Genomic DNA, 23,090 nt, shown 5'->3' with positions numbered 1-23,090 from the left:
TTGCAAGGAGGATTTCAAATTTTAGAATGACTTGAACATGTGATGTATAAATACAATTTAATTACAATTTGTACTTTAGCATCTGAAATATAAAGTGTATCTCGAAATACTATATAGAGAATCAAATGTTTACCACAAATGTGTTTCCTGCCTCCAAATCACCCCTATAGGAGCTATGTGTAAGTCCATGGGGGCAGAATGTAGCTCATAGAGTGACAAAGCTAAATAATAAAATGCTAGTGGAGGACTGGATACATTGGGTGCAGGCACATCAAGAAAAGATATGTTTTCAGATTAGTAATAAGTAATAAGGAGACAGAAATCAGGCTGCCCCAGAGAGCAAGAGAGAAATACAAGATGGTGCTTACACTAACAGCAGTGAGAATGTACAGAGAGGAAGTGTGTATTGTGCTGGCAAACAAAAAAGGAGAATGCTTCAAATGGTAACATCCTTGATGGTGTTTTAATAAAATCAAGTATACACCTTTGGCATGGATCTTCATGATCTTCTACAGATGTTTGAAAGAGATGTAAAAGCAAATTTTCTTGAATCCTACTTGGTAATATTTATGTATTTTTAAAATAAAATGTAGTTTTATCATGTATACTGCACCTCTGTTATAGACATATTTAACTGAAAGAAAAGAAAAATATTAATGAAAATGTGGTAAGCTAAGGCACTGTATGATAAATAAACATGTTACTTCCTTTAGTGAGCGCCTGAAATATTCTTCTCCAAGACTTAATGGTTTCCAGTGCTGTATGTAATCTGGTTATTACCAGAGTAATACCTAGATTTGAAGATAATTTGTCAAAGAGCTGTAATTCACACACATACCAACTTGATGTTTAATATAATGAAAATTGGATTTATTTTAAGATTGCAAAATAACCAGATTTGTGTAATGATAGAAGCCATTTAATTTAATTCAAGTAGAACTTATTTTCTCAGTGATGCACTTTGTTGTTCAAACATCCAGCCTTATACATTTTTCAACGTGAAGCCTACCTAGTGGTATCACGTGTAATCTCTCACAAGCTACAAGTCAGGAGTCTGAGGTTGGCAGAGGCCATCATCTCTATAATGCAATTGGTGTTTTTCAGGAAGGAAACAGACTGTCAAACATACAAACAGTTCAGCTAGCTTGCCAAGATTTGGCATGCCCTATAAAAACCACAGTACTTCCCCAGCCCGAAGGGAAGACAAAGCAAGCAAACTAGGTTAATTGGTGAGAATGGCTGACAAAATGCATAACGTAGTCAATCTAAAAAAGAATTGGAGCAAGGAAAAATATATACTGCACATTCAACCCCTGCCTTGTGACATAAACTAAATAGCAGCATATAACATGGCAATTCAATTAATGAATGTATACCTGCTACAGAATGATACTTTATATTTATTTATATATATTATTATAATTAATTGCCAGCTCTTTGTTAATATATAATAGAACCCACAGTCCTGACTAGGTTCAGGGCCCCATTGTGTTGCATGCTACAGAAACATAGGGGTACAGTAAACATGGTGTTCCCTGCTGCTTCCATTGTATGTACTGGTGATCCACATTGGGTTAATAAATTCCAAGGCCAGAACACTATTCCACGGTCTGGTTAGTCTCAATGAGGTCCTATTTTTGAGATGTAGAGCCAAATGCTGATCTCTGTTACACCAGTATAAATCCAGAGTAAGTCCATTGAGACCAATGAACTTACTCTGAACTCACACTAATGTAAATGAGAACTGAATAATTATTGCAACTTGACACTCAGATTAGAATTTAGCCCATAAATTAGTTATGTTTTCTAGCCCTGCTAGATAAATGAAATGAGAATTTGGGGCATTATGTTTGCTGTGGATATGTGGATGGTGAGTCTTAAAACATGGTTTAGGATTTATACTTGTGCAATTAGTGTAAACTACTGTACCTTGCATTTTATTAGCTGTGCAGTATTCCTATGGCCTTACTGACCAAGGCCATTGTATTTCCACATAATTATTGTTAATCTTACTTTTCAACAAAGCTTAAGGATCCTTCCCACATTTCATCCTCTTGATGAGTTGTGGAGTTACATAAAAGACCTTGTCTCTCTTAGGGCTTGTCTATGCTTACCTCCGAGATTCGGCGGCAGTCAACCAGAGTTACGCAAGCTACGCAAAAAACTTGCATAACTCCTGTCGACTTCTCTGCTTCTGTTCTGCATGCCGTCTTCACTGCACTGCGCCGACGGGAATGCGGCGCCATTTGAGAAAGTGGTCTTAATACGTCAATTTCTGGATTGACTGAGCAGGTCTTCACTGATAAAGCATTAGAATCTGCCGTAGAGTACCTTATTCATGCAACCATTACCCTTTGAATTGCAGCATTTCCATTAATTGCTGAAGAAATTTATCACCTATCTCCAAAAGGAAGTGTGGAAATTAATAAAATAATTTTAGAGTAAAGTTGGGAAAACTAAAGTTGGGAAAAGTTGAGAAACTTGGGATTCTGATTTATTCCAAACAGAGACAAAATAGTACCTGACTTTTGCAGAAACAGGTTTGCTACATTCTTTCTTAGTCTAATCAAAGGTGCTGTAATTTAGGAATAAATTAATTGGTCTTTATTTTTTTACAGCAGTACATTTGTTTGGCTTAACATGGCAACTGCAACCTGTTGAAGGTCAGCTCTATGAAAACGGAATTAGCAAAGGAAACAAGGGGACAGAATCCATGGACACCACTTACTCACCAATCGGAGGGAAAGTGTCTGATAAAACAGAAAAGAAAGGTATGTGAGAGTGTAGAGCAGCAAAGGGAATTCGGAGTATTTAAACTTTAATGCAATTCAGATTACATATTTATCGCAGTTTGGCTATATTTTAATTAGATTCAATCTCCTCTGGTATAATTTTAAACCAATCAACAGGTCATATTGTGCCAATGATTCCCTCTCCCCCCGTCCCCCTCCTCTCCCAAGCAGAGTTTCTAAGGTCATACAGAAAGTGATGCTCATGGAACAAAACATGGGCTTTCATTTTGAAAAAAGCAGTGATCAGATGAGAGCCAGCTTTGGGACCTTCAATGCCCATAGCTGAGCAGGTCCCCTGTTGTTAATGGCTATGCTGTTGTTTGCTGCTATGCAAATGTCTTGATCATCAAAACCAATCTTAGGCAGAATTAAAATCATTAGGGTGACCATGGGGGGAAAAGACCCATCTTCCAGATCTTTCTCTTTTCCGAAACACTGTGTGAGTAGTGAAAGGGAAAGATGTGACTTTTCCACTCCCTCTTGCCCATTTTCCCATCTCCATTTGTGTGGAAAGATAGAATTTCTACTGCTTTCTGACTGTGGTGGTAGATCAAATCTCCTTCTCATGATAATGGCACAGCAGGAGAATGAAGTAGAGACGAGAAGGGGAAAGAGGAGAAATCAAGGAAACTGGGAGGAAAGAATTTGAGATGAAGACAAAGACCAGTCTTTAGGGAGAAGGGCAGAATCAAACGTGGGCTTCTCTCTACAGTTTGGACTACAGGGAAGTGAATAGCAGTGTGCACTGAATTTCCCCCATGTGGATGCTGTGAGTGCGAACTAAAAGATTGTTAGTTTGCATTAATGTAGTCCTGTTTGTAAAGAGTTATGTTAATATGAAGTAGGAACCTTTTAGTTCACACCCGCAGTGTCCATGAGGTGGAGTTACAGCACACCACTTCGATGCACACTGTTATTCACACCTCTGTAGTCCTAACTGCAGGGCAGTGTAGACAGGCCCTGAGGACTCTGGCAATGATAGGGAATTCTCTGCCTTTTGTACAAATAGAATAAATCCTAAATATGAAACAAGGTGGGCCACTGTTGCAACAATCCTTACTACAGGATATTACATCCCAGGACAGTAGCCTTGCAAATCTATGTGGCACAAGTGGAAAGAGAGTATAGAAGAAAAATAAGCAATAGCGGTAACAGACGAGCTGGCAGTATTGCCATTTTTTCTTAAGAATGGATTGATGATGAATTGCAGTACTGTATTTGTGCCCTGATTCCATGTGGGAAAAGGGCTAAGTTATGTCATACTCCTTCTGCTTGACTATGTTCAATCACTTTATCAATAGATTTCAGATTTAAGAAAAAGCTTTTCTAAAAGGGGATTTATACAAAGGGTTCCCTGTGCCAGACCAGCTAAATTACAGCATTACAAGTCAGTTAGATGTGTGAGATTATTATGTACGTATGGCACCTCCCTGTGGTAGGTCATAACTGCTCTCAATAGAGTGGAACCATGCTAGGAGCTTGGAAAAGTGCAACATCTGTACCGCTTCACAGGAAGGTGCATCAACTAGCTCCACAGCCCAGTGCTGAGGGGATTTAGACTAGTGTGCCACCTCTTCCCCCACTTCTTGTAGCCTGTAAGGCAGTGACAGGGAGTACTCCTTACATGCATGTGGACACATGGAAAAAGGCTTCTTGAGCACAACCCTACCATGTGTGTGCACTTACGGGTGTGCATTCTGGTCTTGAATATTTTCTACTTCTAACCTTCATTTCCCATCTTTTTGTTAATAGCCATCAGACACCTGATTCACAATATAGGGCCAAATCTTGCTTGTACTTGTGCTAGGGAGAGTAGGAGAAAGTTGGCAACCCCTTTCACTTCAGCAGTACAAGCTTCTCTACTTAGTGCTCAGGAGTTTGTTAGAACAAGGACCCTCCTCCTTTCAGGCTCTTTGGTGCACCAAAACCCTAAACTAAGAGCCACGGCCAGGGCCTCAGCCAGTTAGCAGATATATTGGGAGTGGCAGTGTGTACTAACCAGGGGCACACAACCTTCTTTATGTGGTAAAGTATCCCAGGCAGCTATCCATCCCTCCCTTTGTTGGATGTACGAGCAGTACAGATTGTCCTCCCTAACCCCACATACCTCAGCAGAAAAAGGCAGTATTTTTTCTGTCAACTTCAGCCCTATAGAGATTTCATAGGAATAGATAAAAACTGCCAGATATTTATGATCTCATGATTTCCCATCCCTGAGTGAAACTGTGAGATGGTTTGCCAGCCTTTGAGAACATATATTTTAATTAATCTTTTAATGAAAATCAAATTTATGAACTGGCAAAGCAGGTTTCTTTAAGGAGTCATTTTGTAACACACTGACCTGGGGCTATGAGTTAACATTTTGCTATGGAGCAATGTGATTAAAAACCCAGGCGTTCTATTGATGCAGGTACTTTGAGACCGATTGTCTCAGGAATCTGTTATAATCAGCATATGGGTACTTTTGTGTGTTAATTGGCGCCTTGCTGTTCAGATTTTTACTTTCTTGAAGACAGAAGAGACTTGTGATTTAAGAATCTATCTTTTTCTTTTAGTGTTATGGCACAGTGAAGGATTAAAGCCAGTCAGTGAAATTCGGCAGTTACAGAGGAAACTAAAATATTTAATAAATAAAATAATTTAAGAATACATTTTTTTCACTGACAAAGTATGTTAAGATGAAAAAATGTCACTCAGGACAACTCCAGCAACTAGCACTGACATTTGGAAAGCTTATTTCACTGCCTGTTTCTAGAAGAAGCAAAAAACTTAAGACAACAATAGTTTGTGAATACTGTACATTCAGATACTTATGTGTACAATCAAATGCCTGCTTGGTTCAAAAGAGATTAGAAACCAGTGCAGAAAGATCAGGGGTTATATTGTCTTCCTGTGAAGTAGTAACAATGGTTCAATGAGTAAGAAAAATGCACTTTCTTCAGGCATGAGGCCTGACATTGTTGGATTCTACAATAGCTATTTTGTGCTGTAACGATTAACTCAGAAATGTATTTTTTGGACTCTATGAATCCTGCCACTAAATACCATTAACAGATGGTGTATTTTATTTCATGTCTGTTGCTACTGTATGTGCCAATGTGCATTTCTTTCATCTATAGTTATGTAAAACTAACCATAACAATATATTTTTGTAAAGGATACATAGATGGATAATCTAAACTAGAACATCTTCAGCTGACAGAAAATGAGATCTTTTGAGATATACTGTTTCAAGACTGTCAGCACTGACACACAATTCAGCCAAATCTAGTTGCATCAGTATTTTTGCATGCCTAAATCATAACTTGCAGACTTATTTAAAACTGTGATATTATATATCTCCAACAAAGAAACAAGCATTTTTGCTTTGGTGAGAGGTAAAGCAGTTAGTCTTTTTTAAAGACCATCAACTCTGACCAACAATCCCATTAATTTAAAACACAGTATTGTGTCCTTGACATTACAGTTAATGCACTAAAACCTTGTAATTGAATCTCTTTAATTATCACATGTTAGTATCACCAAAACGTTCCTTAGGGTTTTACTTAGCCTAGGGTAACTGCTTGCCAAGAGGTATTAAGATCTGATATCTCTGAAGTTCTTGAAACGGGTGAGAGGTTTCTTTTATTATACATTAGCCAAAGAGAAACTTTGTGTATAATTTTCTCCTCATTTGATTCCTGACCACATCAGAAAGCTTGAATCCATTTTCAAAACTCAAAATTCAGGAATTTGTTTGCTGGAAAAAAATTAGCCTGACCCCCATCTCCAAATTTTTAAAGAACCAGTCTGAAATTATTATAACTTAATGTAACAGATTTACTTGGAAATATTTAGGGTATTCATTCCTTACGCAAATAGATTTAGAGCCAGAACCAACTTAAAGCAGCCATAAAGCCAGTAGATCCAGCATGGAGAATTTTCTCTGCCTAGCAAATTATGGCTCTGTTCATTCAGAATGTTGTGTACTGCCTACACTTGTCAAAGCCCATGTAGGAGCCCATCAAGAATCCTTATTCTGTGAATAGCTGGCCACATTTTACTAGTTCAGTTTTCTTTTTTAGGCAGCAATTTACAGTATTCCATATGCATTATAAAGGGTGGGATTCCTATTTCATTCTAGTTGTTCATACTTTTCCCCCCACCTCCTCCATGTTGATGTTTTATTGGGCGAGGCTCCTGCTTCTCCTGAGGTATGTGAGAGTTTTGCAGTTTATTTTGATGGTTGCAGGATTGGGTCAATGGTTTGCAACCTGTCAGGATGCTAACTGTTGGCAAGCTAAAATAACATAAAGGAGTGATACAGGCCAACAAAGCATGCCAATTTATACTCGGTTTGAAAATGCCTCTTTTATTTCTTCCACTTCCCCTAATATTTCAGCTTACCAATGCACGAGTTATGTACTATGATGCATGAAAATGTATTGCTTGCATAATGACAAGATGCCAAATATCGTTCAGATGTCATGCCTGTCTATCGTCATGCCCCACTATCTTGTATACATCAAATCCAAACCATTATCTTTAGCAATAACAATGTTCTTCTTTATTTTTCAGACTAGCTTAGCTATATCAGAGTCAATTTGTTAAGAATAGTGGTTAGGAGAGATCCTGGCTTGGACTTCAGCTTTCACTGACCAGTCCTGATAGTCTTTTCACTGTTTTCAATGCTGTCCGTTTGTATATCTTATATGTACCTACCAAGCTGTGGTCTGGAATAACTGCCAGAGGGAGCTATCCCAACTGTATTCTCTCAGTGCATACTCAGTTGAAAGGGTTCTCCTTGTATGGCCTAATCTCTGTATGCAAAGACTTTCATTTTCACAGTTACGTTGAGATTTCTCTGCAATCAGTAGAGTCTACTGATGTTTCCTGGCCAAAAGTGCTCTACAATATGTAGCTGTAAATCTTGCTTGTAAATTATTTCCTTTGTGGATTAACTGAATAATAAGTAGCTAATTTCCAACATATTAATATATACTTAATAATTACCTATTATTACTTACCTAACCTATTATTTTCACTCTTTGTGAATATGACAAGTGATGGTTTTCTTTGTTTCTGGAAAATCAGTGTTTCAGAAAGGACGGGCCATAGACACGGGAGAAGTTGACATTGGAGCACAAGTTATGCAGACCATTCCACCAGGTTTATTCTGGCGTTTTCAGATTACTATCCATCACCCGATGTACCTGAAATTTAACATTTCACTTGCAAAAGACTCTCTGCTGGGAATTTATGGTAGAAGAAACATTCCTCCCACTCATACTCAGGTAATTAATAATAATACCTGCAATTCTATTATGCTTTACCCTTAAAAGAGATGTATGGGCATTAATGTTACAATGCACTTCAAAAGGAGGGAGAGATGTAAATATTAACCTTTCACCATCCTTCCCCTCTCCAGCCACACTTACAGATTCTGTGCTCTTCTAAGCACAAGGACAGTGTAACACTAGTGCTGTTAGCAATGCTTGCCATCCCAAAGTAAGTGGGGAGGGGACAAGGTATGATCCTGTTCTCCCTCTGTACCAGCCAGCAGAGAGATGGACATACTGTAAAACAACTGGATCCACCATTGGGACATTGTGGTGCTGTGCCTATATGCTAAGAAAAATCTACATAGTTTCAATCTTGTTCAAAGTTGAGCTCCTACTATTTAATTAACTTCCTTATGCACATCCAACAAAGCACACTGCTCATGTGGTTAATGTAAAGAGATGTTAAGCAAAAAAGGTATTCTAACTTCTAATTATAATATTACTTCTAAATGTTTACTGTTAGTTAGGAGGTTGCAAGAGGAAAACTAGTCAAGACAGAAGAGCCCGATTCATTACTTTTCATACTGAAATATTTTCTAGTCTTAGTATACTTGGAATATTAAGTTAACATTTCTGTATTAAGTGATATCTCATCTACAGTGCTTCACAGTTTATGGGACAAATGTCAGAAACATGTATTTTTAGGCCCAAATGTATTTAATGCTAGCCTTTCCTTAAATTAAATGTTTCTAGTAGATAATTAAACGATTTAATGTCAGGGTGCCAAACATCCACAGCTCCTACTGTCTTTAACTGGAGTTGTGACTGAAAATCAGGCCTCTGAATATCTAGAGATATTTAAACTATTTTATATTTCCATTAAATGGGAATTTATAGAAGGTTTTCATCTTTTCAGATGTACTGAAGGCCTGACCAGCACCCACTGAAGTGAACTGGATCTGGTCTTAAAGATGTCAATGGTTCCAGTAAATGTTACCAATTTTCTATAGAATGAAACAGATTTCATGTGCATTAACAAAACTGACCACAAAGAAAGAGGAAATATACAGAGAAATCTAGATATTTGGTCATTTTAAAAGGCAATCATTTCCACACTTGGGTGCCAAAAGTTAGGCTTCTAAATCCATATTTTAGCTCCTAAATCATATAGGGTGCCTAATTTAAGCACTAAAGTTTGAAAATGTCAGGTCTACTCCCATTACACAGGTGTAATTCTGGAGTTAATCTATTGGCTTCAATGGAGTAAGTTTGGATTTACACTGATATAACAGAGATCAGGATTTAGCTGTAATAACTCCTCCTTTTTAGAATGAAGAATGGAAGCTTAACAGATTAGGTTGTGTGACCCCTACTCACGTTAGTGAGCACTTAATCAGGCAGTCCCTTTGTGGGCTATACTCACATTAGTGAATACTTAATCAAGCAGTCCCTTTGAGAGTAACCCTATCTGACTGAGACATTCACGGTTGATTTGTCTGGTTTGAAACACTATAAAAATTTCTCTAGTTGGATAATTTTTGCCATTATTATTTCAGTTTGATTTTGTAAAACTGATGGATGGAAAACAGTTAATTAAACAGGAATCAAGAAACTCAGAGGAGTCTCAGCATGCTCCTAGGAATTTGATATTAACAACCCTGCAAGAGACAGGTTTCATTGAATATATGGATCAAGGAGCTTGGCACATGGCATTTTACAATGATGGAAAGAAAATGGAGCAAGTATTTGTATTAACTACAGCAATTGGTAAGAACAGTTACACTGCCATTCGTATTCTGGTTATCATGTTAGAAAGCTGTATTTGAAAAGGAATTATTGAGCCTGATTTTCAATCTGATTTCAACAGGTTTTACTTTGTTTTAATTACATTGACTTCAATGTAGTTACTTCTCATTTACACCAGTGAAAGAGGAGAATCAAGCATTAAAAATGGACATTGTAAATTAATTAAGCTGAACCTTTGGTATACCTTAAAATCATTATATACTAGTGTTGAATGTCTAAATACTTTCTGGGGTTTTAAATCTATTGTGAGAAATTACAGGGAAAATGTCTCTTCTTCCTGTTTGTGGCACACACACTCACAACTATTTTTTTAAAGCATGTTCTTCTTCTCCTTCTCTAGTAGACAATAGTTAACTAGGAAACCAGCAGTGTGCTGTGTTGATGAGGATGGGGTGGGTACCTAAAGAAATAGAGGAAGCCATTTTGGCTTGGTTCTATTGAAGACATAAAATGACAGGGAGGTAGGTTGCCGAAAGTGTTTGCTAAATGGAAAACATCAATAGAAAATTAATGCTAATTTTCAAGGGGTTATTATAAATAATAGAAAGTAAAGCATGGTATTTTAATAATTTAAAAAACTGAACTGCATTCTCTTACAGATACTGCATACTGTTATTCAGCTAAAAGGTGCAAAAAGTACAAGATTTGCTCTAAGAAAAATATAAACCAGTTTTTGCACCTTTTTTGGTCAGCCATACAGTGTCACTCTTTGGTACACAAATGTCTATCTGGAGCAGGTTACTATCTGAGCATACTTTGTGGTATCCTTTCGTTGAATCTACCTGCAGTTTATCTTTTTAATTAATTAAAGGCGAGAGATTGTTTTACTAACTTTAAATATTGTTGGTGAGTAATTCTCATAAATATGGTTTGTCGTTCAAAGTTTAATTTAAGGTAAAGTACTTTAATATTTCCAGCAGTCTTGGTTTGCTATAAGACTTTAACCACTTTGCTCTTTAGTTAACCTGGTCAACCATATGTTTAACAAGATATCTTTACCAGTAATGGACATGCAATCTGCTCTCTATAACAATTAGATTCTATTTTTACTTGATACTAAAGACCTTGATGTATGGCCCAGTGGAGAGTGCCATTCAAACACAAACATTATCAAGGACTTCGGTCAAAGTAATCAGAAAGGCAATAAGGAATTGTAATGGTGAATTTGGTCTTAAAAAACAAAATTTGCTGTGTTTAGAATGGAAAATGAGTCTCTTACAAGCCAAAGAGACATGATTATTTAATCCCTTGCGTGTGTTAGCCTGTGATTTAGCATTGGAAGAGTTTCCTTTGCATTCTTCCATCCCAAGGAAGGTTGAAGATAAAGTTTGCCTCCACACAGAAATATCATATGCTTTACCCATAGTATTCGCAGATTTCCACAAAAGTCTAATAACAACATCTAACAACATAAGAATGTCTATACTGTGTCAGACCATTGATCCATCTAGACCTGTGTGATGTCTTCCAACAGTGGCTAGTACCAGATACTTTAGAGAGAATGAACGCAACAGGGCAATTTATCAAGTGATCCATCTTCTGTTGTCCAGTGCCAGCTTCCAGCAATCAGAGGTTTAGGGACACGCAGAGCATGGCTTGGTATTGTGTTCCTGACCATCTTGACTAATAGCTATTGATGGACCTATCTTCCAGGAACTTATCTAATTCTTTTTTAAACCCAGTGCTACTTTTGGACTTCACCACATCCTCCGACAATGAGTTCCACAGGTTGACTGTGCATTGTGAGAAGAAATACTTCTTCATGTTTGTTTTAAACCTGCTACCTATTAATTTCATTGGGTGAACCCTGGTTCTTATCCTATGTGAAGGGGTAAAGAACATTTACTTTCTCCAACTAAGATTTTATAGACCTCTATTATATTTTAGTCATCTCTTTTCTAAGCTGAACAGTCTCAGTCTTTTTAATTTCGCCTTGTATGGAATCTATTCCATACCCCTAATAATTTTTGTTGCTCTTCTCTATACTTCTTCCAATTCTAATATATTGTTTTTGAGATGGAGCAACTAGAACTCCAAGAACTTCAAGGTGTGGGCATACTAGGGGTTTATACAGTAGCATTGTGATCCTTTCTATCTCATTATCTATCCCTTTCATTATGGTTGCTAATGTTCTGTTAGCTTTTTTTACTGCTGGTGCTGCATATTGAGCAGATGTTTTCAGAGAACTATTCACAATGATTACACGATCTCTTGAGTGGTAACAGCTAATTTAGACCCCATCATTTTTCACATAAAGTTGAGATTATGTTTTCCAATGTGCATTACTTTGCATTTATCAGCATTGAATTTCATCTGCCATTTTCTTACCCAGTCGCCCAGTTTTGTGAGATCCCTTTGTAACTTTCACTGTCAGCTTTAACTATGCTGTCTAATTTTTGTATCATTTGCAAACTTTGCCACCTCACTATTTACCCCTTTTTCCAGATCATTTATGAATATGCTTAACAGCTCTGGTCCCAGTATAGATCCTTGGGAGACCCCACTATTTAACTCTCTTCACTGTTATAACTGCCTGTTCATTCCTATCCTTTGTTTCCTATCTTGTAGCCAATTACTGATCCATGAGAGGACCTTTCCTCTTATCTTATGACAGCCCATTATGCTTAAGAGTCTTCAGTATGCTTATGCTTAAGAGTCTTCAGTAAGGGACCTTGTCAAAGCCTTAGTGAAAGTCCAAATACACTACATCAACTGGATCACCTTTGTCCATATGTTTGTTGACACCCACAGAGAATTCTAGTAGATTGGTGAGTCATGATTTCCCTTTACAAAATTCATTTGACTCTTCACAAACATGTCATGTTCATCTCTGTGTCTGATCTCTTGAGATTTAGCATCTCTCCATATTGCACCGAATAGGAGTAATTGCACAGAGATGTCTGAAACAATACTCCACTGTTTGCTAACATACTTTCTCAAAGTAGTATATAGCTTTTTCACACTGAGAAAATAGGAAGAAATTAAGAAACATAGCTTGCTTTTTGCTGCTATTGAAGAGTTAGATGCTGTGGACTCATGCTATTGAAGAAGAAATATCACAATCATTGGCAAATTCTCCTTATTTCCCTGAAGAATTTGGTAAAAGAGTATACTGAGGTGTTATAAACTAACAAGAACTTGTAAGCAGCAGCAATTACCAGATTGTATCTCAGACCTCTCATATGAGCAATGTGATTCCGGAAAAAAGCTGCACAAAGAGGATGCAAATGAAGATTATCCAGTTGTATTTTTCCAAATAAGTGTGTGGAGGGAGAGTGTGCTGCTGGCCTATTTGAACTGAAAAGAATTTTCACCATTTCCTCTCTTTTGCCATCTATGTACCCTTTTGCTCCTTCACTTCTCCATGCACAGTTGATTAATCCTCCACTGCTGTGGTGTCCAGTGAAGTTGGCAGGACCAGTCGTCTTCTAGAAATGTTTATTAATCAGAAAACTTCTTCCCAAAAACTTCCCTCAAGTTTGGATCTGGATTGACAACTAGTCCCTCTCTCTACAACGAATGAACAAAAAAATCCCAAATGCAAACACCTCCAGATTTGGGGAACGTTTGGATCCTGATCCCAGCTTTGCAGATTGGCCCCGTTTCTGCTATCTGTTGCTGCCTCCCTGTGTATAGCAGTAGGGTCTTTCAAGGCAATGCTCATAGAATAGTTATCAAGAGTCAATAAAATCTGGATTATTTTTATTCATGTACAAAACTAACTTTACTAACACTACAGAGTCTACACTGGTGTAGCAAAGCTGGCAAAACTCTATAGACCAGATGCCACCTATACTGACAGAAGAGTTTTTTCTGTCAGTGTAAAAACACCACCTCCCTGGATGATGGTAGCTACATCAATGAAAGTATTATCAATGTAGCTGTCTCAGCCTAGCTTTTAAGGGTAGGCCAGGCGTAACACTTTGGCCAGAGTTGTTCTCCTGCAAGGCTTTTCCTTTGAGAGCACCAATAAAGCCTACTGTGAGTTTAAATATGACACTTCTGAAAGCAGCCTTATAGGCTGCATAAGGGCCTAGACCCTACTTGTTATGTTGCAGAGCAGTGCAGTCCAGGGGAATTAACTTTCTAAAATATTTTATATAACTGTTAACATTTAAATTAATTTTTTAAAAGTGAATGTAGGAACTGTCACCATTATCTGACTCTGGAAGACTAAGAAGACAATCAAGTAGACAGGGAGTATAGAAAGAAGTGTTACTAACAAACAGTCAGTCTGTCTGTGAGGAAAGTTTTAACCCTGAAAATACTGGGTTTTTTTTAACCTTTGAACTGATAGGTGTATGTTGGATGTGGACATCTGGATGTGTGCCAGTGCAGTTCCAGCTACAAACTTATTGGGTGACTCAGCCTAAATCAAAATGCAGTAATCAGCAAGCAAGTTACCATAAGCAAAAAAAAAAAAAAAAAAGTAAAAGAAATAGATACTTATGTCAATTGCTTATGCAGTTGTATCGCTTATTTTGACTAATTAAGGCTGAATTTCAAAAAAAGGTATTGAAACATCCCAAGTATTCCAAACATTTGAGCTTCTTCTCTGAGCTAAGGCTCTCCTTCTCCTCCCAGCTATGGTTGGCAGATACTCTTCAAGGAAGAGGTCCAAGTTTTTTTTTCTACTTCTCACAAAAGATCTATTTCATGCCAAAGAATGTCCCAGGTCCTACTCTCCATATTCAGAAGTCCTTCTTGTGGTGAAGTCAAAGGCCTCTCCTTTCCCCTGTTATTAATACCTAGCACCACCCACTAGCCATTCTGCTAGGCTCTGCTCCTGAAAACAAATTACACTGGTTTTGAGGCCACCTGCTACCCTCTGCAACAACTGGATGTTCTGTAGGGGTCTCATCGAAGGACTGATCTGGTTCCACTCTGCTTGTTTTGTGAGAGCTAGCATAGTTGAAGCCTTACATTTATGTGGCTGAAAGGGCTTGCTACAGAGGCAGAGCTACTGTATTGATCTAAGCTACTGTACACATTGATAGGTTGTGGGAAATGTGGATTTAAAAGAATGATTAACTACTGTGTAGATGCAGGTTTAAAGACCTGTAATCTATAATGGCGTCTTCTCCAGATCTGGAAGTTAGAATGATCTCCAAATTTAGCATCAAGATTTAAAGAGATTTACATCTGGAGACCTGGACCTCTGCAGTGATTTACTAAAGTGAATTATATCACATCACTTTTTGCCAATTAGATTACTTACTACATTAAATTACAATTTATTCATCCTTTTTTATAAAAGTGGGAACCGTTTTCTCCAAAAAAAAAGTTAACTATAGGCTTAAATGAACACTTACACAACCCTTGTTTTCTGGAGACAAATTAGTGGAACAAAAAAAAGGGCAGCATTTAAAATAACTGAGAAATTCTCAAAAATTACTTAAGTTCTTCTAATGCTTTTAATGGTGGTGAATTTAACATGAACATTTAATTTAAAAGCTTTCTATTGTAGCATATTACAAATTAAATATTATTTGTTACACCTAAACTGTCAAGACAAATCTAATATTTGTAAGTTGCTTGAACAAAAAACTTTGCTTGATGCTGCCTACAAATGAAAATTACCTTTTTATGCCTCAGCACCTGTTTGGATCTTGAGAAATGTATTGCAAATGGTTGTGCTGCAGGTGCCACTCATTTCAGAAGTCAGCTCATTCCTTTTATTGCTTACAATTTTCTTTATAAATAGAAATCATGGATGACTGCTCCACTAATTGCAATGGGAATGGAGAGTGTATCTCAGGTCACTGCCACTGTTTCCCAGGATTCCTCGGTCCTGACTGTGCAAGAGGTAATCTTTTATTAACTGATTTAAAATACAAGGCTATGAGAATTATTTTTAATATGAATCTAGTGCTTGTGAAGGATGTCAGACTGATTTTCCAGAGACTAAGAGATAGAGAAATGGGAAATAATGCTGATTCATGGTAAAGGTTAAGAGTGAACTCAAGATGCACTGGTAGTTCACATAAATGGCTATAAGAATTGATGGGTACTATCTTCCGACTATCTATGTGTATGGGGGTTCTCAAATGTATTCTACTCTTCTCAGAAATCTAAGATCAATTTTACTTCAACTCAGAGATTGCTTGTAGAACTTTTCACCTCTAGGTTTCTGGTTTACATACAAATCAGTAATGACCAAAACTTCAATAATCTTAAAGTCAGTCAGTAGCATAAAGAAAATAATTGGGTGGTGTCTTACTTCAGTTTACAGTTAACATATATTAACATCGCAAAAACCATCCCCACAGTTAGCACTAAAAATCATAATTGTGGGAAATGTCCCTAAAGAGATCAAAGAATGGGTAGGGAGACTGAACTATGATACCATCTTCTTTATCACCAGAGCTGCCCATTCTAGGTCAGTTAAGGTATATTAGTGGAGCAGAGTGGAGAAGCTAACACTGCAGCTGAACGTGTTTGTTGATAAAAATACTTCATATTCCAAAGCTTTCAGTTTGTCCCTTTTGCAAGAAGTAAAATCACATTGCCAATAAATGCAATACTATATATTAAAGAATAATAAATGCAATAAATGTTAATACCTTTAAGAATTTAAATACATCTTGGAAATTAAATTATTTGCCTTCTTCAGACTCATGCCCAATACTGTGCAATGGAAATGGAGAATATGAGAAAGGTCACTGTGTATGTCGCAATGGATGGAAAGGACCTGAGTGTGATGTTCCAGAAGAACAATGTATTGATCCAACCTGCTTTGGCCATGGTACTTGCATCATGGGAGTATGCATTTGTTTTCCGGGATACAAAGGAGAAATCTGTGAGGAAGGTTTGTGCCATTTTTCTTCTTTCTACCTCTTTAGTGTACCCTTGGAGTTTTAAGTCCTTAGGAAACCATGTTGATGTAGAGGACGTGAGAAAAATTAGGATACTTCCTGACAAATAACTTCACGGGGTCATGGGAAGCGTGTTAGGCTTCCAAATCCTAATGAAAGTCAATGGGAATTAGGCACCTAATTCTCATTTGTCAAGAGGGGAAAGAAAACTTTTTTTAATGTTGTGAGCTTGAGTTAAACAATAAAATAAAATAAAATAACAGCTGTAGTATACTGTTTTTCACATTCTCTAATCGTTGCACAGACAGTCCTCTGACAACTGTTTGTTCTCTACAGCCCAGGAGTATGGTTCTCTAATAGACTTCAAGCAGCTGAGACTTTTTCTTTCTCTGGAGTATCAGCTGGTTCTTGGTTGCCAGAGTGGGTTGAAGGTCTCTCTTTAGCAGGCTCTGGCTCCTTTCTTCCATGTCTGGGAAATGGCTCAAGAACGGGCTCCTGTTCTTGTGAAAAGGAATATTCTGTATGCCTAGGTGAGGCTTATCTGGCTGGGCTTCTCACACTATTTCTCCAGCCAGGCAAGCTGTTTCCTTTGCAAGGCAGTACATTAGCCATCCATCACACCATTTGTGTTAGGATACAATAGTGCAAGAGATTTTCTCCAGTGCCTCCTACTGGCCATCTGCCTCTCAACAGGTCTTCCATTCTTCAGTCCTACGGCCATGTCCCCCCTTGGGATAACAAATGGTCCAACTGAGAGTTCAAGCAATAATTCACCCGTCAGATTCCACTGAAGTTCTTGATGGCCCTCTCTCAGGGTTTCCCTCACAAGAGCCTAACTTGCTTCTGAAAAGTTACTCCTCTGTTGTTTGCTGAAACATCCTTACTGGCTGTCCATCAGGGCCTCTTTCTTTGCCGAATTTTCCCTTTGTTGCTTCTTGTCTTAGTAAGTTTTGCCTCATTGTTTCCCTTCCCCAAGGTCTCTGGAAGCTTCCTCTAGGGATCCCCTGGTTCTCATTGGCCCTAGCTTGTGGATTCCCCCACAGGAACCTGTGCTGCTCTCTGTGGGTCCTCCTACCTGACTTCTTGCCTGTCTTTGGGCTCCCACCCACAGGAGCCTGACCCTGTACCCTCTGGGTTCTTCTGCCTGCTAGAGAGTATATGCCTTCTCTTCAGTCTCTCCCTAACTGAGTTCTCCACTCTATTTGCATAGTCTTTTCCTAAGCCTTTCACAGCTGGTGTTGCTAATTATCATTAAATTGTCCTATCGCCATCAGCTGGGGGCTAACTGTTAGGTCACAGGAATGGCTGAGCCTGGTTTGCCTTAAAGCACCAGCCAGCTTGTGACACCCTCCTTCTTCCACAAAAGCTATTGATCCTTGTGCTGTCTCTTTGCAGAAGGAACACTGATCCCCTCTCTAGGGAAACCAGGGATAGGGCCAGCTGCCGCTCCTTTTGGGTCTGACTCCCATAGCCTCCTGATTGGCTCTTTTCCTCCCCCCATGACTTTCAAGTGCTCTTTTAACAAAGGGATGTGGGAGGCCAGACATAATGATGGAGCCATGCTTTGATTCTTTGGCTGTCTTTTTGCAGCCTCTGACACTTGTCCTGTCATGCATAGGAGATAAAGGGCCTCCAGCTGCCATCTTATTTATAGCCTTTTCCTTGTCAGTCTGTAGGTAAGAGGGGAACCCAGAGGGTTACAAAGCAAAATATAAAAGCAGATGTTTTTCAGAATGAAGAAACAGCCTGCACTTGATTGTTGATTAATCTCTCATCTTCTAGAATGTTCTACAAAGAATACAGTGACTGTATAAAACAAAGAGGCCAGCTAAATGCTTCAGTTTGCCAGAGACTAACGTGTTTTTAAGTTAGTAGAGACTTAGTGAAATAGAAAAACAAAGTGTGTATTTTCAAGGTGCTAAAATGAAATCACTTAAAACATGGCTGCTTAAAAAGGAGGAAGCTATACTTCTAATAACAGGTGGATGACTTCTGCTGGTTGTAGCATTCACCTGTCGCCACCATCACGTAGACCAGGAAACAAAAGCCAGTTGCTTGATACTGTTAGCGTTTCTCAGATACCTTAGCAACCACAGTGTAAATCTTTCCTTGGTATAACTTTGGAGAGCAAGACAGTTCTTTCTGTTCATCCTAGTCGATGATTTTCAATGACACTTTTATTATTAAGCTAATGGCAACATACTTTGTTTCCCCTAGTGGTCAACTTGTAGGTGCAAACTACTTTTGACTAAGTACACAAATGAAACTTCACACAGTCTGGATTCTCTAACTGGAAAAAGGCTTAAGACAAATATGAGAGGCAAATATCTGTCATCATGAAGCAGCTGATATTCTTTAAAGACCACATGGACTGTTGATACATGTGTTCAGTACTCTGAGGAAAGACAAAACCAGGAAAGCCTAATGAAAATACTAAGTAGTGTATGTTAACTTATCAGATAGCAAGGCCATCATACTGAATAAACTAAAACTGCACTTTTAAGTGGGTAGGGGTTTACTGACTTGTCAGCTGCTTTTTTCAACTTCTTTGATCCTGATATTTCAAAGTGCTGAAAAATAGTCAAAAACAAATTAAAAGGTTCAGTTATTCAATATCCGATAATGGAAATCATGTCTCTTACAATCTTAAGATTTCTGGAAAGTTGTATGCAATTATGATAGATGAAACAACAGACTTCAACTCAGAGCAAGTGGCTTTATGACTGCAGTATGAATGAATGTTCATGAAGAGTTCATTGGATTGCACAATGTAGCCTGTACATCGGTAGAGGTAACCATATCAGTAATGAAAGATATATTATTTTATCTAAATCTGAGGATCAGTAAATGTTGCGGACAATGCTATGATGGTACCACTAACATGGCAGGCTTAGTAACAAGTGTAGCAACCAGATTGAAACAGGAGGGAACCTATACCAGACCCAAGTATTATTATTTATTATATACTCGCTGCTGTGGCATGATTTGCATGAAATGCTTTATTTCAGGACATTAAAGTTAAGACAGCTGTGTCTTCTCTCCAACAAGTTGAACTTTCTATGCAAAAGCACTGGCTTCACTTTCTGAAAACTACCTTGGACTGTGTGCAACTTGGGAGGTTGTGAAGAATGCAACAAAAGATTCTGAAACAAAACTTCAAATTGGTATCATAACAGCTCACATCGAAATTGATATTGAATTAGGTCAGATAGTCCAAAATATGATAAACACTCTGTCCAAAACTCTGCAAGTGTTAGACATTTCAGCAACAGAAGGTCAGCCTGTTATGAAAATGACACTCAGTTCATCTGATCATATGGTCTGAAGTAAAATCTATAAGTTCATCTGACAACATATCCACCAAAAAAGTTTAAAGTTAGAGATAGTTGGAATGCCTAAACTTCCAAGGAAAAGAGAAGTTGCCAAGGAAATGCAAATAGAGAGAGGGGAACCCAGCTACCCAAATTCAGAAAAGTAATTTTAAAAGTACATCTGCTTCAAAGAAATTAGCTTAAAATATCTACTATTCAAATCATGATTTTCACAGAAAGGTTACAAAGGTCCCTAATTTTTTTGGGGGGGAGAGGGAGGCAGAGTTCCCAAGCCCCTGTTTTTTGTACCCATGTTTCTGCCTTTGAAAGTCTCCACTATTTTACTGCCATCTGAGTCTATTTAAAGACACTGCTAGCAATGGCAGCTGCACAACTATAAAAAGAATCTCTCCATTTTTCTATTGCAAAACGCTATTTTTTCATGTTTATAATTTAACCAATAAAACTGTGCTCCATGCTAACATTGGAAATACAGAAATAAACTTTCAGAACACTGCTTGAGGATGTAGCTGAAGGCATCATCTCCCAATGACAGTCCTTTGCCTAAATCCACAATTACATTTTTTTAAATTAACTGGCACCTTTGCAGAGATCTTATGGATTGATTGAGTTTAGCCTATTGTAAGGAATAATAAATGGAAAAAGTTTAGCAGCTATATAGACTTATTTGATCCCATATAACTCAGAAATTACTTTTAAAAAAGAGATCCTAAATAACTGAGCCTTGCAATGGTCTAATCACAAGTGCTGCTTTCAGGAGTTGTTGATTTATTATTTATTTTGAAGCAAACTAAAGGATATAAGCTGTTCCCTGTTTACAATATTAGCTGCACATCTCCCAGTGGTGAAATATCTACATGTTTGAAAGATACCCTGATTGCTGGTATATATTAATGAGATTTGGTGTCATGTGGCCTGTTAGAGAAGTAATGCATTTTTAAGTAATCTAAGGGGCTGAGGTTGTAAGGTGCCCTCAATGTATATTGAAGTCAATGAGAGCATTTAATAGGGGCAGGTCCTGATGCTTAATCTTGCGCCAGCTATTTGGTAGAGAGGGCTCTGACACAGAGAAAATACTGTGGTTCCACTGCACAGGGAGGTGGAGTTCACAGACTTGTGCATCCCCTGCATTGTGTAGTACACAGCTTCACAGACCTCCTGGTTGTGTGATAAATAATTTGCCACAACAAGGATCCTCCAGTCTTCCCACTATCACTGCTGAGAGGAGGAGCAAAGGATTTGGAGATTAGAGAATAGCTGCCCTGCAGTGGTTGTGGCTGTACTCCACAACCTGGGCTGTTCCTCAGGATTGTTGTTTCCCACCTCCTTGCAGAGTTTCTCAACCAGCCAGCTGAGTTATTCAGGCTGAGGTCTGGAGAGAGGTCAAATTAGGGGGCCTGCTCAAAAGCTTACTTGATAAAGAAGTGCTGGGTTTGTACAAAAGTCTACAAAGGCTTCACAGAAGTAACTAACACCTAATTTATAACTATTTAATAGAGTTTGCTCAGTTCTTAAGGAACAATTTAGTCCTTTTGTCTGTTTGCAAGTTGTTCATAAGTTGTTTGATTTGTATGAATCTGTTCGTTATCTAAAATCGCCCAGTGTATATATTTTGTGAACAGATGAGCTCTTCATAGTGAGTATTCACTCAGTCGAGGAATCATTATTCATCTGGCCATCTGCCAATCTTGATATTGTTTCAGGTACAGATTCTTGGCTGCAAAGCCAAAATTCACTTTCAATAGATATTTGTAAGAATAAAACTTTTCTTTTCCAAAACCAAAAAAAAAAAAAACCGATGCAAACATGCCTAATGAGAAACACTAAGCAGTATTCCAAAAATGTTAGGTAGTATCTCTCCGGCTGTGTGCCCAGGTCTATTACTGAAATGCAAACATTGGTCATTACATTTATCAGGCAAATAATCTGCATTTTAACAATCTGTACATATAAAAATGGACATGAGAGGTGGAGCCATAATGATCTCTAGAGGTCTTTATAGTTGCATGAAGATTGCATTAGCTTCTTGATTTTATTTTAGAGAGAGAAAAAAAGTCTATGCATATTTCTGGTTGTGACTTAAAAGAAATGTCAACAAAGGCTATCAGTTGATTATATGCATATACTCTGGTGCCTGAGTATCCTAGAAGATTCACTGTTCATCATCTTCTGTAACATATGTAGAGTAGTTTAAACTGCAAATGTAATTAATTGAGTTAAATAAAGGTGAAGTGGTAGTCTTAATTTCCTCATATTCAAGTCTAATGAGCCTAAGTAAAGACTACTAAAGTGAGTAGCTTAAAGTGCTAATGTGAACCAGGGTCCAGGATTGGGCCTTTTATAGCACATTAGTATAGTTTTGTTTCCTCTATCTGTTGTTGTTGCTCTGCTTAAACAAAATGTTTGCACAAGAGCCATTTTATTGCCTAATTAAAACTGAACCATTTAAGCTGTATAATATTAGAAAATCAATGTAAAAGTGTCAGTATTGTTCACTAAATATTGTATTTATTTCTCCCCAGGGGACTGTGTAGATCCTATGTGCTCTGGCCACGGTGTCTGTGTTCAAGGGGAATGTCACTGCTCCACTGGCTGGGGTGGAGTAAACTGTGAGACAACTCTTCCTGTATGCCAAGAGCAGTGCTCAGGCCATGGGACTTTCCTTGTGGATTCTGGCGTCTGTAGCTGTGAGCCTAAGTGGACAGGTTCAGACTGCTCAACAGGTATAGTGGAGATTTGTTTCTTTTTTAAATAAAGACTATGACATTCTTGTGTTTTATATTTCTGTTAGGAATATAACACAGTTACTACACCAGTGTTCATAAAAATCTAATTAAAACAATCCACTGTCCTGCCTTGTGGGACATGAATATGGAAATTATTTTGGCAGCTCCTGGTTTTCATGTTGGTGTGTTTCAGAGCTAAAGTGGGTTTTTTTCCTATGACAACCATCATGATTACATGACTATGCAACAACTAGGGCCCTAGTCCTGTGGGGGTCTGAATGCCTTTGCCTTCAATTGGAGTCGAGAGACCTTGCAGGATCAGTTCTTCAGTGTGTGGTTATAATTCACAGCAGTAAAG

General features: G+C 38.0%; 1 protein-coding gene across 3 annotated transcripts in view; it reads left to right on the top strand.

Moving 5' to 3' along the window:
- TENM1 (teneurin transmembrane protein 1) overlaps positions 1–23,090 on the top strand; it is a 428,532-nt gene that overhangs the window by 252,846 nt on the left and 152,596 nt on the right. For all 3 annotated transcript variants that reach the window (XM_067548198.1, XM_067548197.1, XM_067548199.1), the window contains 6 exons: positions 2,619–2,771; positions 7,866–8,065; positions 9,610–9,820; positions 15,564–15,665; positions 16,473–16,667; positions 22,529–22,729. In XM_067548198.1, the coding sequence (XP_067404299.1) occupies positions 2,619–2,771; positions 7,866–8,065; positions 9,610–9,820; positions 15,564–15,665; positions 16,473–16,667; positions 22,529–22,729 (1,062 nt within the window). The remainder of the gene's footprint in view (positions 1–2,618; positions 2,772–7,865; positions 8,066–9,609; positions 9,821–15,563; positions 15,666–16,472; positions 16,668–22,528; positions 22,730–23,090) is intronic.

The sequence above is a fragment of the Emydura macquarii genome, unplaced genomic scaffold (genome assembly GCF_026122565.2).
Source record: "Emydura macquarii macquarii isolate MOO-44397 ecotype Brisbane River unplaced genomic scaffold, CSIRO-AGI_Emac_v2 contig_1253, whole genome shotgun sequence".
In the NCBI taxonomy this organism is placed as follows: Eukaryota; Metazoa; Chordata; order Testudines; family Chelidae; genus Emydura; species Emydura macquarii.
This window is presented reverse-complemented; position numbering and strand designations above follow the sequence as displayed.